Source organism: Homarus americanus, unplaced genomic scaffold, assembly GCF_018991925.1.
Source record: "Homarus americanus isolate GMGI-L3 unplaced genomic scaffold, GMGI_Hamer_2.0 scaffold23578, whole genome shotgun sequence".
NCBI lineage: Eukaryota > Metazoa > Arthropoda > Malacostraca > Decapoda > Nephropidae > Homarus > Homarus americanus.
In genome coordinates this window covers 7,147,044-7,166,511 of record NW_024733231.1, presented here as the reverse complement: position 1 = coordinate 7,166,511, position 19,468 = coordinate 7,147,044, and the positions used below count along the sequence as shown (strand labels likewise).

At 41.0% G+C, this 19,468-nt stretch overlaps 1 protein-coding gene across 1 annotated transcript in view; it reads right to left on the bottom strand.

Moving 5' to 3' along the window:
- LOC121869494 (ATP-dependent RNA helicase TDRD9-like) overlaps window positions 1-19,468 on the bottom strand; it is a 57,635-nt gene that overhangs the window by 7,757 nt on the left and 30,410 nt on the right. The window contains exons 18-23 of the mRNA XM_042370848.1: window positions 18,060-18,258; window positions 17,006-17,260; window positions 16,807-16,874; window positions 13,483-13,621; window positions 11,253-11,384; window positions 9,304-9,447 (exon numbers count right to left, since the gene is read on the bottom strand). Of these exons, the coding sequence (XP_042226782.1) occupies window positions 9,304-9,447; window positions 11,253-11,384; window positions 13,483-13,621; window positions 16,807-16,874; window positions 17,006-17,260; window positions 18,060-18,258 (937 nt within the window). The remainder of the gene's footprint in view (window positions 1-9,303; window positions 9,448-11,252; window positions 11,385-13,482; window positions 13,622-16,806; window positions 16,875-17,005; window positions 17,261-18,059; window positions 18,259-19,468) is intronic.

Below are 19,468 nucleotides of genomic sequence, written 5' to 3'. Positions count from 1 at the left end.
GTAAGGTTATTGTGTGATACCTGTCACTATACAGTACCTCATTTTATTGTAAGTAAAGGTAATCTGCGAAAATAAACACAAGTCTTATGGGATTATAGGTTTTAAAATAAAAAAATTTGCTACTAGCACTTGGTCCCATGCTCCATGTCATGTTACAGTCAGGACAGATGGCAGTCAAGGTGGTGTTTATGGAGTTAGCTTTGATCAACAGTTGTACGTCACCACCACAGTAATTGCATTGCTGGTGAGACAGGAGGTTCTGCATCTTGGACTTCACGTGTGGCAGTGGAAACTTGCCAGCAAACAGTTGTTGACACAAGTATTTGCTTTAAGTTATTGTCTCCATAGCAATAACAGGTGTAGGAGGAGGTGTGTCGGGTGGTGAGGTATTGGTATGTTGGGAGTACAGCCACAGTCATCACCAGTTTGCCACATTCTGTGCTGTTTCTTGAGTTCAACTTCCACAGATAATGGCCACTGTCCCTACAGCTAACTTCCACAGATAATTGCCATTGTCTCTACAGCTAATTTCCACAGATGATGGCCAGTCCCTACAGCTAACTTCCACAGATAATGGCCATTGTCTCTACAGCTAATTTCCACAGATGATGGCCACTGTCCCTACAGCTAACTTCCACAGATGATGGCCACTGTCCCTACAGCTAACTTCCACAGATGATGGCCACTGTCCCTACAGCTAACTTCCACAGATAGTGGCCACTGTCTCAACAGCTAACTTCCACAGATGATGGCTGTCTCCCAATGCTTCACAGATGATGGCCACCATCTACGGCTAACTTCCACAGATGATGGCCATTGTCCTGAAAGCTAGCTACAGATGATGGCCACTGTCCTACAGCTAACTTCCACAGATGATGGCCATTGTCCTACAGCTAACTTCCTGGATGATGTACTGTCCTACAGCTAACTTCCACAGATGGCCACTGTCCCTACAGCTAGCTTCCACAGATGATATTACGTGTCCCTACAGCTAACTTCACAGATGATGGCCACTGTCCTACAGCTAACTTCCACGGTGAGTATTTTTTGTCCTACAGCTAACTTCCGAGATGATGGCCATTGTCCTAGCTTCTTCCACAGATGGTATTTTTTCGTCTACAACTTACAGATGATGGCCACTGTCCCTACAGCTAACTTCCACAGATGATGGCCATTGTCCTACAGCCTTCACAGATGATGGCCACTGTCCCTGGCTAACTTCCACAGATGATGGCCACTGTTGTCCTACCTTCTTCCACAGATGATGGCCACTGTCCCTGGCTAACTTCCACAGATGATGGCCACTGTCTGGCTACTTCCACAGATAGTGGCCTGTCTACAGCTTCACACAGATGATGGCCACTGTCCTACAGCTAACTTCCACAGATGATGGCCAGTCCCTACAGCTAACTTCCACAGATAATGGCCGTGGGCTCTACAGCTAACTTCCACAGATGATGGCCCACTTTGTCCTACAGCCCCAACTTCCACAGATGATGGCCACTGTCCTACAGTTAATTTCCACAGATGATGGCCACTGTCCCTACAGCTACTTCCACAGATGATGGCCACTGTCCCTGGCTACTTCCACAGATGATGGCCACTGTCCTACAGCTAACTTCCCACAGATGATGGCCACTGTCCTACAGCTAATTTCACAGATAATGGCCATTGGCTCTACAGCCCCCAACTTCCCACAGATGATGGCCACTGTGTCCCTACAGCTACTTCCACAGATGATGGCCACTGTCCTACAGCTTCTTCCACAGATGATGGCCATTGTCCTACAGCTAACTTCACACAGATGATGGCCACTGTCCCTACAGCCCCAACTTCACAGTGATGGCCACTGTCCTACAGCTAACTTCACAGATGATGGCCATTGTCTACAGCTAGCTTCCTGAGATGTTGGCCACTGTCCTACAGCTAACTTCTGGTAGGTGGCCACTGTCCTACAGCTAACTTCCACAGATGATGGCCATTGTCCTACAGCTAGCTTCCACAGGTGTTGGCCGCTGTCCCTACAGCCCCAACTTCCACAGATGATGGCCACTGTCCTACAGCCTAACTTCCCACAGATGATGGCTTTTGTCCTACAGCTAACTTCCACAGATGATGGCCACTGTCCTACAGCTAATTTCACAGATAATGTGTGGCTCTACAGCTAACTTCCACAGTGGTGGCCACTGTCCCTACAGCTATCTTCCACAGATAATGGCCATTGGCTCTACAGCTAACTTTCACAGATGATATTTTTGTCCTACAGCTAACTTCCACAGATGATGGCCACTGTCTGATTAATTTCCACAGATGATGGCCACTGTCCTAATGCTTCCACAGATGATGTGTACTGTCCCTACAGCTAATTTCCACGAATGGCCCCATTGGCTCTGCAGCTAACTTCCTGGATGATGGCCACTATTCCTACAGCTAGCTTCCACAGATGATGGCCACTGTCCTACAGCTTCCACAGATGATGGCCATTGTCTACAGCTAACTTCCACAGATGATGTACTGTCCCTACAGCTAACACCACAGATGATGGCCACTGTCCCTACAACTAACTTCCCACAGATGATGGCCACTGTCCCTACAGCTAACTTCCACAGATGATGGCCACTGTCCTACAGCTAATTTCCACAGATAATGGCCCATTGTCTGCAACTAACTTCCACAGATGATGGCCACTGTCCTACAGCTATCTTCACAGATAATGGCCATTGAAGCACCACAGCTAACTTTCACAGATGATGGCCACTGTCCTACAGCTAACTTCCACAGATGATGGCCACTGTCTACAGTTCTTTCCACAGATGATGGCCACTGTCCCTACAGCTAACTTCCACAGATGATGGCCACTGTCCTACAGCTAATTTCCACAGATGATGGCCACTGTCCTACAGCTAATTTCCACGAATATGTGGTGGCTCTACAGCCCCAACTTTCCACAGATGATATTTTTGTCCTACAGCTAACTTCACAGATGATGGCCACTGTCTCTACAGCTAACATCCACTGATGATGGCCACTGTCCTACAGCTAACATCCACTGATGATGACCACTGTCCTATAGCTAACTTCCACACTGGCGATGACCACCGTCCCTACTGGCTAACTTCTGATGATGACCACTGTCCTAGCTAACTTCCCACTGATGATGACCACCGTCCCTACAGCTAGCTTCCACTGATGATGACCCTGTCCCTACAGCTAACTTCCACTGATGATGACCACTGTCCTACAGCTAACTTCTACTGATGATGGCCCACTGTCCCTGATTAACTTCTACTGATGCACTGTCCTACAGCTAACTTCTACTGATGATGGCCACCATCCACAGCTAACTTCTACTGATGATGACCACCGTCCTACAGTTAACTTCTACTGATGATGGCCACTGTCCTACAGTTAACTTCTACTGATGATGGCCACCATCTACAGCTAACTTCTGATGATGACCGCGTCCTACAGTTAACTTCTACTGATGATGACCACTGTCCTACAGCTAACTTCTACTGATGATGACCACTGTCCTACAGCCCCAACTGCGATGATGGCCACTGTCCTACAGCTAACTTCACTGATGATGACCACTGTCTACGGTTAACTTCTACTGATGATGACCACCATCCCTACGGCTAACTACACTGATGATGACCACTGTCTACAGTTAGCTTCTACTGATGATGGCCCACTTTCAATCCCTGCAAGCTTCAACTACCATACTTTGATGGTATTTTTGTCCTACAGTTAACTTCACGGTGATGGCCACCATCCACACAGCCCCAACTTCCACTGATGATGGCCACTGTCCTGCGCTAACTTCTACTGATGACCACCATCCTACAGCTAACTTCCACTGATGATGACCACCATCTACAGTTGCTTCACTGATGATGATACCGTCCCTACAGTTGCTTCTGCATTATTGGCCACCATCCCTACAGTTAACTACTGATGATGACCACCGTCCCCAGTTGCTTCTACTGATATTTGATACCGTCCTACAGTTAACTTCTACTGATGATGGCCATCCCTACAGTGCTTCTACTGATGACCACCGTCCCTACGGTTAACTACGATGATGACCACCGTCCTACAGTTAACTTCTACTGATGACCACCTCCCTACAGTTAACTTCTACTGATGACCACCGTCCTACAGTTGCTTCTACTGATGATGACCACTGTCCTACAGTTAACTTCTACTGATGATGGCCACCGTCCTACAGTTAACTTCTACTGATGATGACCACCGTCTACAGTTAACTTCTACTGATGATGACCACCGTCTACCAGTTAGCTTCTACTGATGATGGCCACCCGTACCTACAGCTAGCTTCTACTGATGATGGCCACCGTACTACAGCTAACTTCTACTGATGATGGCCACCATCCCTACTGCTAACTTCTGCAGTGATGGCCACCGTCCTACAGCTAACTTCTGCTGATGATGACCACCGTCCTACGGTTAACTTCTGCGATGATGACCACCGTCCCTACTGCTAACTTCTACTGATGACCACCGTCCTACAGTTGCTTCTACTGATGATGACCACCGTCCTACAGTTGCTTCTGCTGATGATGGCCACTGTGTCTACAGTTGCTTCTACTGATGATGACCACTGTCCTACAGCCAACTTCTACTGATGATGACCACCGTCCCTACAGTTAACTACACTGATGATGACCACCGTCCCTACAGTTAACTTCTACTGATGATGGCCACTGTCCTACAGTTAACTTCTACTGATGATGACCACTGTCCCTACAGCTAGCTTACTGATATTGACCACTGTCCTACAGTTAACTTCTACTGATGATGGCCACTGTCCTACAGTTAACTTCTACTGATGATGACCACTGTCCTACAGCTAACTTCTACTGATGTTATTACCATCCCTACAGTTAACTTCTACTGATGATGTACTGTCCTACAGTTAACTACACTATTGATGACCACTGTCCCTACAGCTAACTTCAACTGATGATGACCACGCGTCCTACAGTTAGCTTCTACTGATGATGGCCACTGTCCTACGGATTAGCTTCTACTGATGATGACCACTGTCCTGGCTAACTTCTACTGATGATGACCACTGTCCCTACAGTTGCTTCTACTGATGACCACTGTCCTACAGTTAACTTCTACTGATGATATTACTGTCCTACGGTTAACTTCCACTGATGATACCACTGTCCCTACAGCTAGCTTCTACTGATACCATCCTACAGTTAACTTCTGCTGATGATGTACTGTCCACAGTTAACTTCCACTGATGTTGACCGCAGCCTACAGCTAGCTTCTACTGATGATGGCCACCATCCTACAGTTAACTTCTACTGATGATGGCCTGTCCACAGCTAACTTCTACTGATGATGACCGCGTCCCTACAGCTAACTTCTACTGATGATGACCACCGTCCTACAGTTAACTTCTACTGATGATGACCACTGTCCTACAGTTAACTTCTACTGATGATGATCACCGTCCTGGCTAACTTCTACTGATGATGACCACTGTCTACGGTCCAACTTCTACTGATGATGACACTGTCTACAGCTAACTTCTACTGATGATGACACCATCCTACTGCTAACTTCTACTGATGATGGCCACCGTCCCTACAGCTAACTTCTACTGATGATGACCACCGTCCTACAGTTAACTTCTACTGATGATGTTTCCGTCCTACTGCTTCTACTGATGATGGCCACCGTCCTACAGCTAGCTTCTACTGATGATGACCACCAGATACACAGTTAACTTCTACTGATGATGACCACGAGTCTACCTTTAACTTCTACTGATGATGACCACCGTCCCTACAGTTGCTTCTACTGATGATGACCACCGTCCCCACGGTTAACTTCTGCTGATGATGGCCACTGTCCTACAGTTAACTTCTACTGATGATGACCACTGTCCCTACAGCTAACTTCTACTGACTGATATTGACCACCGTCCCTACAGTTAACTTCTACTGATGATGACCACCGTCCTACAGTTAACTTCTACTGATGATGGCCTGTCCTACAGTTAACTTCTACTGATGATGACCACTGTCCTACAGCTAACTTCTACTGATGATGACCACTGTCCTACAGTTAACCTACTGATGATGGCCACTGTCTACAGTTAACTTCTACTGATGATGACCACTGTCCTACAGCTAACTTCTACTGATGATGGCCACCATCCTACAGTTAACTTCTACTGATGATGGCCACTGTCCTACAGTTAACCTTCTACTGATGATGACCACTGTCCTACAGCTAACTTCTACTGATATTGACCACCGTCCTACAGTTAACTTCTACTGATGATGGCCCACTGTCTACAGTTAACTTCTACTGATGATGACCACTGTCCTACAGCTAACTTCTGCTGATGATGACCACTGTCCTACAGTTAACTTCTGCTGATGATGGCCACTGTCCTACAGTTAGCACCACTGATGATGACCACCATCCTACAGTTAGCTTCTACTGATATTGACCACCGTCCTACAGTTAACTTCTGATGATAGCAATACACCATCTACAGTTAACTTCTACTGATGACCACCGTCCCAGTTAACTTCTACTGATGATGACCACCGTCCTACAGTTAACTTCTACTGATGATGGCCACCATCCCTACAGTTAACTTCTACTGATGATGACCACCGTCCCTACAGTTAACTTCTACTGATGATGACCACCGTCCACTACAGTTAACTTCTACTGATGATGACCACCATCCCTACAGTTAACTTCTACTGATGATGACCACCGTCCTACAGTTAACTTCTGCTGATGACCACTGTCCTACAGTTAACTACTACTGATATTTCATCTACAGTTAACTTCTACTGATGATGACCACGCGTCTACAGTTAACTTCTACTGATGATGACCACCGTCCTACAGTTAACTTCTACTGATGATGGCCACCGTACCTACAGCTAACTTCTACTGATGATGGCCACCGTACCTACAGCTAACTTCTACTGATGATGGCCACCATCCCTACAATGAACTTCTACTGATGATGGCCACTGTCCCTACAGTTAACTTCCACTGATGATTGCCACCGTACCTGCAGCTAACTTCTACTGTTAAGGGTTAATCACTGTTTTATCAATACTAATCAGTTTTTCCTTGAGCACACTTTCTCACCTGCTACGTGGACTTTGAGGCTCCAGGTCCAAGGCTGTTGAATTGACAGATGACATTTCAACATGGACACTCGAGTAGTTCAACGGGCGAGTTAATGGCATAAACTTCAGAAGAAGGGGTGAATATGGCCTCAAGAAAATCTTCAAATATAAAATAGAACGTTCAACTTACAAACTTTCAGAGATACAAACATCATCACTGAGGGGGGTTACCTGCCAGAACAGGTGTTTAATGTGGATGAGACTGGATTATTTTGAAGAAAATTCCAGATAGAACAAACATTACCTAAGAGGAGAAGAGTGAGCCAGGTTTTAAGGCTGTATTAAAGGGTATAGCTGTACTAAATATCCATAATCTTTTCATTTTTACAATATGTTTGGTATCTACAAGAGTAGTTGGACTTACAAACAAGCCTCAGAAACGTAACTCGTTTGTAAGTAGAGACACATGTATATAAATATAAATACATAAATATATATATATATATATATATATATATATATATATATATATATATATATATATATATATATATATATATATATATATATATATATATATATATATATATATATATATATATATATATATATATATATATATATATATATATATATATATATATATATATATATATATATATATATATATATATATATATATATATATATAAATATTATTATAAAAATATATATATATATATATATATATATATATATAATATAAATATATATAAAGCTTGCAGAGTTATCATGCAGAACGAACAGTCTACCAGCCGAAGCTGTGGAATCAAGAACAGTATTGGGTTTCAATATAGCCCTTGACAAAATTATCATGAACAATGAAGGGATCCTACACAGGCCTCCTTCCCTCAGCATGGCCACCTCTAGTCTGTAGCCATGGGATAAAATAAGGTAAATACATCACAGGACTACATAGGATTGGTCTGCCTTGAGAGTTGCTCTATGTTGATTACTTAATGCTGATAGCAGATAGTATTGAAGAAGCTGTGGGCAATTTAAAATGGAATAGAGGCAAAGGGCCTGAGAGTGAATGTGGTAAAAACAAAAGTATTGATTAGTGGTGTGGGTGAGGGACCCAAAATGGATAGTGGAAAATGGCCATGTGTTGTCTGCAAGAAAGGTGTAGACAGCAACTCAATAATGAGCAATGAGCGTGGAAGGTGAGCAAACAACAGGTGCAGTGGAGTAGATGGCAGACTATGGGATGTCAAGGGAGGGTCCAGGGGGAGATCCTGGTGGTCCAACACCCCCACCCTTTCCCCTTTCATCAGAAAATTCCAATACATTTTCTTCAGTGCAGTATTCTACTCTGGCATTTTTGTATAGCACAGGTAGTAAAAAAATAATTACTATTGACCAGAGAATATCGCCTCAAAATGCCCATGATATTGGTCAGATTTCAATACAATTTCAGGGTGTGTGTGTGCTAATAGCCCCCCCACCCACACACACACACACACACAAAAATAAATAAATAAATAAATAAAAATAAAAATCGATGGGCCTGTTGTGCTCGCCATGTTCCCCCACCCACAACTTCCTGGATCCGCCCCCAGGATGTTGCTGACTTTAAGAGTTCTTTAAGTGTGGAGAAACTTTACATTGGGGATATGACCTTGGACTGTGTGGATGAGTTTTATTACCTGGGTGACATGAACAGTGCCAGTGGGGTCCTGAAATCTGCTCAGTTGCAAGAGTCAGACTTGGCCGAAGGATATATATGGAGTTGCTGCCTTGATTGATGCACGAGGACCTTCCATCCAAGTCAAAGGAAAAATGTATATGGCTGGTGTGAGAAGTGTGATGTTGTGTGGCAATGAAACACGGGCAGTTAAAGAGGATGACATAAGTAGACTTGAGTGGGGTGATATGAAAATGGTGAAGTGGTTGTGCAAAGTGACAGCAAAAGACAGAAGGCCCTTTTCAGAGTTATGAGGGCAGCTCGATACTGAGAGTATTGGCGAAGTCCGGTGAAGAGGCAGGTCAAGATGGTTTGGGAATGTGGAGGGTAGGAGAGCCAGGGGCAGGTCAAGAATAAAAAAGAGAGGTTGTAAGAAATGGTATTAGTATACTTGAGGGAATGGATCTCACTTATGAACAAAAGCAGCAGTAAGCTTACCTTTTCTTCCTTCCCTTCAAAGACTGAAGATTTACTATCACAGTTGAGGGAGAGCGATGAGACAGCCGATGTAAGAGTGCATGCATTGCTTGTAGAAATGTCCTGTAAATGGCTGCTATATATTGCTCGTAACCCACGATTTTGCTGAAAAAGATGACTTATTATTTTTAAGGGAATTAAAATTATTTTATTGCAGAAAATCCTTAACTCCTTTTCAGAAAAGTGAATCAAATTTTTCCACTGCTATTTTTTACTTGGTCGGTTAACTAAATGTTAGCACAATTGGTCTATTCTTTCTTACTTTGTTGTGACCTTCATTGATCAGCAGGAAACCGGAGTACCCGGAGAAAACCCGTCACAATTGGAAATGTCACACTGGATAACACCTTCTCACATATGTCCTGTCCAGAGATTGAACCCAGGACACAAAAATGAGATACTGTACTAGTGTTACTACTTTTTTTTTTATACTTTTATCCACAACACTACTGATCGGCTCGTTAGCTGCTTGGGTGATCGGTCACGTCTCTGTTATGCACTGTTGCAAGTACTTGCTTGTGACCCTGAATTTATCGAAGAAGAATTGCAACACATTCAGTCCATTACACAAAAACTTGGGAACCCTTCATTGTTTGTTGATCGTTGATTTTAAAAAAGCTAAACAATCCTTTTATTCTACTCAAATTAGGCAAGTTCCTACAATTAAGAATATTTTGACTACCTTATTGCAATGAATTTGTCCCGTCAGTTCAGTCCCTTAAATTATTGAACATTAATGTTGTTTTTAAGTATGACTCAACTATTACTAATATATTAATTAAAAACAGCCCAACCTTGAATGTAAATGTAAGTGTTTACTGTATTCTATGTAGCAATTGTAATGGAAATTATGTAGGTCAGACTGGGAAAGCATTGCAACTCAGAATTAAACAGCACAAAGTACAATATTAGAATGGCATCTGAAAGCAGTGCACTGTTCGTTCATATAAGGAACAACAATCATCCCATGGAATGGGAAAACAGTTTAGAAGTGTATAGGTGATCTAATTGAGGTGTATAAGCATCTCAGGGGGCACTACTCAGTCGAGTGTCCTTTCTTGGAGCTGGCGGACGCTTGCCCCACAAGGGGTCACAGCTCAAGATTGAAGAAGCCGCAAGTCCAGAAAACTGTGAAGACAAACTTTTTCGGAGTGAGAGTTGTGAACTCTTGGAACAATCTACCAGAAAGTGTTGTGACAGCACCGAGTGTGAGCTCTCAAGACAAGACTTGACCAACACTGGAGCAGGTTCAGGTACATTCAGGAGCCGGTGCATGCCCAGTACTTGCCAACAGTGCGTGACAGAGATGTGACCGATCGCCCAAGCGGCTAACGAGCCGATCAGTGTTGAAGAGGATAAAATTAAAGAAATAGAAATCATGTGTCACAGAAAGACTTCTAGTTCAAGCAAGTTTGATTAGAGAAATGTATTCTTTAAACCTTAGTGATGGTCAGTACAAAACTGATGTTACACAAATTTATTTGTCAGTGGCCCACGGTTAAAAATGCTTTGAATGCATGTAAGGTAGATGTATGATAGATGATTAGTGGGTCTCATTTTTTTACCTGACATGACATGAATAGTTATGTCACCCGTTCATATAATCTCTTTTTATTTTGCTATGTGGTTGGTGTGTGGTTGAGTGGATGTCATATTTTTTTACCTGACCTCATGTTTTGTAAGGTCACCCTGTGTACATAAGCTCTCTCTCAATCTTTGTAATTCAGTTGTCTCTGAAGATGTCTTGAATAAAGAAGAAAGCTAAGGTTCTCCATTGTTTCCCTTTCCCCTGTGTAATTATATGTGTGTGTGTGGACATTTTCTCTTGATTCCAGCCACAGTGTATCAAAGTATTAAGAAAGGAAAAGGCCAGACAGGGTTAAAATATATACTGTACTGCTTATGCCGACCTTTGACAGGTAGGATTCATCAGCACAGACTGCATAACCCTTTGAAATCAGTTCATCACTGAGGGATATCTCCTTTCCCTCGTGCTTCTTCAGCACCTTCACCCTCAAGACCCCGTGCACAATACTGTAAATCTGCAAAACATATCAATAAATTCTTTTAAGTATACTGTAAATGTCATCTTGAATGGTGCTTCATATACAGCATTCAAGAGAAAGAAATTAATGAAAAACTATTATTATATTTTTGGCATATATTATCTTACTTATCAACAATCCATGACAGTGTCATGATACCTCATTAGTTTAACCCCACACAACTAACCCTACAGAACCAAATAACCCAGTCTAACCCAACCTAATCAACCACAGAATTCAATACCTTTCTTTCTATAACACACCATATAAACCTCTATAGTTACTGAGGTAACCAAATATGTGACTGGAGAGCTATACACTACAGTACTCACATAGTAATTCAACAACATTCAGCATTCAATACCAACAATCCATTTTAAGGTATCCTTTTCAAGAAACCGTGGTTATGATTGGAAGGCAGGGTTTGAGGTGAACCAGAACAAACAGGTAAGCTGCACCAATTGTTAATGCTTTTAATCAAATCATTCTTGTTGCTAAATATTTAGGTGAATAAATTCTGGTTGACATTACTTCTCCAATTTTCAAGTCTTTAAAATTAGGTAATTTTGTGCAGTCTACATAAATATGTTCAATGATGATGTCACCACAAGGCACAAGGGGACTCTAATAGTTGCCATGAAATAAATATAAATACTAAACTAAAATTATTTAATTATCTCTTTCAACATGTGAACCAGGAGTTGGCTTTGGCGAGTGTTATTCTATAATACCATTTTAAACCTCAAGCTCCCCTTGGAAATATTGACACTATACGTTAATGTTGTTTAAACAATTAAAACAAGACTTGTAAAAAAGTACAGTATGGCAGAAAAATCACACACAGAAAACATTAGAAAATATAAAAACTATTTTGTCAGCATTGCATGGACGGCAGAGTGCAGTACTGTACGATGACTTGGCTGAGGCAGTGACAGCTATATGCTACTACAGACCTTAATTTACCATGATGTTTCAAGGGGGCAAACCTTTTAGTTTTGTTACACTTACCATGTAATTTAAAACAAATGTATAAAAAAAATAAATAATTCTTACATATCGTTACAGTACCTACATAGTGATAAGCTAAGAGGAATGCCAACAATATGTTTTAAGCATTTTATATGTTCTTAAGCCTGTGACTCGCAGCACAGTATGGGAGTAATATGGTTATCATGATAAGGCATCATATAACTTAAAAAAATAAATAAAAAAATACAATAAATAATTAAATAAAATCCTTCTGTGAAGTACCAATACAAACACAAGCTATTTTTGTCATGGAACTACTGTTCACAATTTGGATATCAAATGATTCAAATTCAAGCTTTGCACTTGTTAAGTTTTTACAAGTCAAGACCTGGTGGAAGGTGTACCTGAGCTTTTAACCCTTAGACCCCAGGTAATGTTCCAGAACTTCTGCCTATTTTCCCGTGTGATTTTATCAAGATTTATCTTATCCACGTTTTCATTGTGGATTTATGATATATATATATATATATATATATATATATATATATATATATATATATATATATATATATATATATATATATATATATATATATATATATATATATATATATATATATATATATATATATATATATATATATATATATAGATAACTACAGGAAGAAGAAAACACGAAGTTCCTAAGTAATTCACATCAGTATATATATTTTGGAAATGATTTTTTTTTTTCGATTTAACCCAGCATGGAGGGTACTGCCAGCAGCACCCTAACCCAGGGCTTAAGGGTTAATCAGATTCTATGGCTACTATTATAAAGGGTTAGTATTGGTGTAAAAAAAAAACCCTAAAGTTTGCAGGCTCACTAAAATACAATATGTCTCGCATGACAGCCATCAGTATGTCTCACATTATAGCCATAGAGACAAGGAGGAGTATCTGAGACCTTATTTGGTGATATCCCAAATCCTGCTATTAGAGATTTTATGTTTACAATTTCTTGAGTTATGGAGGGACACACACATCCTCACAGAACTACATCTAGCAGACAAAATAAGCTTCTTCAAAATATCTTATTACTCCACAACTGATGGAAAGTAAAGAAAAAGTAAAAGCCAACACAAACCTCTAAAAGACAGTACTGATTTTCAATTTGGATCTGAACCCAATTAGTCACTTCTTCTCCCCAAGCTTCACCATATTTCGGGGCCGGCTTTAGTTCTGCCAGCATACATTCCATTGCCTTCATGTTCACATCCGTTAAGCTGTGGGTTTAAAAAAAAAAACTAATACAAAAATCTATTGATACAAATGCAATGTACTGTATGTATATACACATTTTTTAAGCTCTAGGATACACAAAGGAGGCAGAGAGTAAATTCTGTACTAATTATACCTCATAAGATGGTACAGTAAAATGTTTCTATTTAATTAGATGAAAATATATGAGAACAATGATCTGGAAAAAGGATAAATGTAACAGACCTGTGTGAAGTGTTGGAAGTGATCCACAAACTATACTTCAAAGAGAATATCTTGTATACCTCGGTGTGAGCTTAATACACCTCGTTACCCCATGTGACGAATAACCAAGAACAGTGCAATGATCAGAGAATATTATGTGTTCAACGATTGCAACGTGCGATGGGAGGATCCCTAAATCTCTTTTTGTAGAAACTCTGAGAGATAATTTTCTGTTCCAACATGTTAGAGACCCGACACATTACAGAGGGGAGCAAACACCCAAGCCACTAGACCTCATCATAACATCGAGGAGGGTATGGTGGCCAAACTGGAACACCTTGCCCCAGTTGGCACCAGTCACCGTATACCTACAGTGTTGTCATTCAGATTTAACTGTTACTTAGTTCAAGATAAGACCAGGCCAAGATGCAAATATTACAGGGGAAATTACAACGAGATGAGGAAAGAGATGAGTGGTATCCACTGGCCTGATTCATTAAGGCACAAGAACGCAGACACTATGCTGAATATCATAACTAGTAAAGTGACCCATTTGATCGATAAATATATACCCAAGACCAAATCCAGTGCCTCTAGGAATACGAGGGGATTCCTACACATGAACCATGCGGCGGTCGCCAAAGTTGAGAAGAAATTCAAGACGTGGGTTGGGTCAAACGATGAGCAGTATACTGCCAGAAACCAAGCAAAGATAGAGTGTAGAAAGGCTGAAAAGGAGTTCCAGAGGCTGGTTGCAAGCGAGGTCAAGTCAAACCCAAAGGAGTTTTACCGCTAAGCAAAGTCGAATTTAAAAACGCGAGTAGGAGTATCAGACCTGAGGCTTGAAGATGGTAGTTACGCAGAGTCTGACCAGGATAAAGTCGAGGCATTGAACAGCTTCTTTTCCTCGGTGTTCACAAGAGAGGATGCGATTAACCTTCCTGCGTTTCAGGACAGACTGTTCGACACAGCACTGATCCACATTGTGTTCACAGAAGAGGGTATTAGAAATAAACTGTCAAAGCTAAAGGTCCATAAGAGTCCAGCCCTGACATGGTGCATCCTAGAGTGCTAAGAGAGTTGTGCAACGAGCTTGCCAAGCCCCTGAAGATCCTGTTATGTAAATGCCTGAATGAACAAAAGGTCCCCAGTAAATGGAAAATGGATCATGTGAGTCCTATCTTCAAGAAGGGCGATCGTCACTCCACGAACAACTACAGACCGGTGAGCCTGACCAGCATAATATGTAAAGTACTTGAGAGTATTATCAGAGATGCCGCGATGGAACATCTACTACCAAACAACCTCGTAAAGGATTGCCAACACGGTTTTATGCCGGGGCCTCCTGCTTCGCACACTTGCTCAAGGTATTGGATATTTGGACCTATATTCTGGAATGGGGTGGTAATATCGACAATTATATACCTAGATTTTACCAAAGCTTTTGACAATGTACCCAACGAAAGGCTGAAAATCAAACTGGAAGGGTACGGAATTCGGGGAAATGTCCTCGCGTGGATTAATGGCACAAAATCATCAACCGTACCTGTCACAAGCGGGGTACCACAGGGCAGTGTATTGGGCCTGCCGTTGTTTGTTTGTTTGTTTCATAAATGACGTGCCTGAAGTTGTACACTCCTCCATACAAATGTTTGCTGATGACACCAAGTTATTTCGGGAAATAAAGAACCAAGCGGACTGTGAAGAGCTGCAGAAGGATCTCTGAGAGCTCCAAGAATGGTCGAAGAAATGGCTGCTGAGATTCAATGTCACGAAGTCTAAGAGGATGCACCTGGAGCGTACCAATGGTAAGGAGGCGTATCATATGTCCAACGGGATGAAGAAACTGCACTATTTGAGACTGAATGTGAGAAGGACCTAGGTGTGTATGTTGTCAATGAGCTGAAGTTCTCGGGCCATTGCGAAAAGAAGGTAAACCAGGCAAATAAATTATTGGGTCTTATGAGAAGGTCGTTCAGATACCTAGACGGTCCGTCCTTCGGAACGATCTTCAAGAGTGAAGTGCTTCCCCATCTGCAGTACTGTCACCCCGTCTGGTCCCGAGATATGCTAGGGACTGTCAGTTGGTTGAAAATGTTCAAAGGAGGGCCACCAGACTGGTGCCTGCCCTTCGGCACCTCAGCTACCCCGAGAGATTGGAGCGCCTGAATTTGCCTAGCTTATATAACAGACGGGCAAGGGGTGACCTAATTGTGGTGTATAAGCATCTCAGGGGCACTACTCAGTTGAGTGTCCTTACTTGGAGCCGGCGGACACACGCCCCACAAGGGGTCATAGCTCAAGATTGAAGAAGCCGCAAGTCCAGAAAACAGTGAAGGCAAACTTTTTCGGAGTGAGAGTTGTGAACTCTTGGAACAATCTACCACAAAGTGTTGTGACGGCACCGAGTGTGAGCTCTGTCAAGACCAGACTTGACCAACACTGGGGCAGGTTCAGGGACATTCAGAAGTCGGTGCATGCCCAGTACTTGCCAACAGTGTGTAACAGAGAAGTGACCGATCGCCCAAGCGGCTAACGAACCGACCAATTGCTGTCCTGCAGTCTGGTGGTAGCGACCTAAAATTAAGTAAAACCCAGTATTAAGTGACCACAATAAAGGGCAGTGTAGTAGACCTTCACAATAACCAACATCAACACCACTTGTTGCAATAATGTAATAACCACACACATAAAAATAAACAATTCCTGAGACATAATTTTGTAGATTTATTCCTCCTGCATTTGGCAAGTTATTATTATATTTGGTAAAGAATAATCAATACTGAGTGTGACATTTTCAAAGGAAATTACACATAACAGCAGTAAGTGTATCACAAAGTTAATCATTCCTCTCTCTCTCTCTCTCTCTTTTGACGTGTGTGTGTGTGTGTGTGTGTGTTAACCTAGTCCTATTCATATTTTTTTCTATCAAACTAATAAAACTACAATATACTTATTCGTTCAATCAAAACTTAATACTGTTTACCCAACAGGTAGAGCTCTCAAGTCCTCTCCATCGACAAATTCAGTATTTCCATAGTCCACAAAGTACACCTGAAACAGATATAATATAAATACAATGAATTTCAAATAAATCAGTGAATAATATAAGTATAATTATTATTACTTTTCATGGGTGCCAGAATAAAAGTAATATATTTAATGAGCAATAATTCAAAACCTACCAAAACATTTGAGTCACAATGGACCTCCTCAATACGTGCTCTGTAATAAGACTGTAAACCATCAATGTCTTTATATTTGGCAAGACACACATGTCCCGGGGTAATGCCCTCTAGTGACAGAGGAGGTGCTTCATCATTTGATATGGCCGAGTTAATACAGGACTGAATATTAGTCAGGTCACGTGTTTCATCCTTTATCTTGAAAGTTTCACCCATTTCATTAGAAACCACCCAGAAATGTCCTGCCGTCTCTACCTGAAAGAAAAGAGACGGTCCATTTATAATAATGTATAGTCATAAATGAGGAGAGCTTGTTGCTGAGGAGCAGCAACTTATACAGTATTCATGAATCAATCTAAAGGGCAATAACTTTATTATTAACTGAAACTCTTAAAAAAATTCATCATTAATATTGATCCAGCAGTTCTGGCTAGAAGGTACAAACTAAAGTTTATACCATTGAAAGCCGGAGAACGGATGTCAAAAGACAGTTCCGAATCATTATGGCATCTTGGGTATATAGGTACGGTACACACTATCAAAAGAGTAACTGCACATTTCACGCACAACTATCTGACACCACAGACAATGGATATTGTAAAATGCCATATATTGCTGGCTCGCGATATTTCTTGTTTTATCCACAGGAAGTACAGGTACTGTTATTATATGAACATTCAGAAGAAAACAGATTAATCTTCCAAACAATGTGTAGCGTGGTTCATGTTGGTGGTTACATTGCAGCACTGGTGTCATTTAGGAAAACATTGGACACAATGTGCAGATATGTTTATGATTGTGTGTACAAGTAAGTATTAATTATACACAAAATACTCATCTGAAAGTTAGTAACTTTCATTATAGTGTACGTTATATGTGATGAAACAATAGTGTACAGTATCTTCAGTTTTACAATGAGGAAAACACAAAAGTGCATGCCCAGTACTTTCCAACAGTGCGTAACAGAGACGGGACTGATTGCCCAAGTGGCTAACAAGCCAATCAGTGGTGAAGAAGATAAAGTTAAAGTAAAGGAAACACCTACAGTACATACATGAGAAACATACACCTTCCAGGCATGATCTACTTGTGTTGGTAATATAGGAGGCTTCAGTCTGCAAACTGAGGGTTGGGTGACCCTAACAGCAGTGAATAGAGTTGATTGTTGAGGATCCTTCCTTAATTTGAGTGAAGAATTAGACTGGACGTTATAGCCCAGGGCCTCCTTCAATTTTCTTTCAGATTCCTCTGGACTGTAAAATGTTATGAAAAACTATAACATGTTAAAATTACCAAGGAAACAAAGTGCAGTAGAATAAGTCCTTCCACAACCTAATTATTATACAGTAAAAGTCCAAAAATCCGGACCACCCGAGAATCCGGACTTTTCGAAAACATTTTTTTTTAGCGGGCTTTTGTGTGTATGTGCACATGCGTGAGTGCCACAGCTGCACAGCGACAACAAGCGACCACGTGGTCGCCACTTTAAAACGAGCAATCAAACTGTGACAACATACCATATATACTCGTCTATAACCCCCCCTCGTTTATAGGTCGACCCTGATTTTTTTACCAAGAAATCGTTAATTTATGATATTCCGCGTTTATAGTTTGACCCAAGTTTTTGAGGGTAATGGAACAACAAAACCTTCAGTAAAAACGCTCTACGTCCTATAAACTGAGGCTTGCCGTGCCTGAAACACGAGTGCCGAAGGCAAATTGTTTACCATTTATTATTAGGACACTTTACACTGACAACGCGGGTAGTTTCAACAAAAATATTGTATATTTCCATTCAAATATTTATTCAAGTCAATTAGGAGGAAATATTATTGTAATACAACAGTTTTTTAACTAAACCATTCGAAAAGCGATTACGGTAACATCTTTTGAACAAAAGAAAGCGAAAGTCATTGTTTTCGTCACGATTTTATCCCACTTTCCACTGTAATACGTACGTAATTTCAGCAAAAATATTACATTTCCGTGAATGTATTATATCAAGCACAGTATGAATAGAATACCATTGTAATATAACAGAATTTTAACCGAAAACTATTAAAAAAACGAGTAACATCTCAAGAATTTCGGAAGCTTAGTTAAAGTCTTTTATTTTCGTCATGCATTTTATCCTATTATACATTGAAATACATCACGTTTCAGCAAAACTACTATTTATTTCCGAGAATATATTCATTCAGGCGCAATTTAGGTAAAATATACGTGTGATGTAATAGTTTTTTAACTGAAAACGATTCGAAAAACACGTACCCTCTAGCCCTGTTCAAGGAGAGGACTGGGAGAAGCTGTTTGGTGCTGCAGACGATGACATGGAATATGATTTTGATGGATTTTAATGAAAATATTTAGAAATATAGTATCGTAGTATTTATTCAAGTCAATTAGGATAGAATATTATTGTAATACAACAGTTTTTTAACTGAAAACCATTCGAAAAGCGAT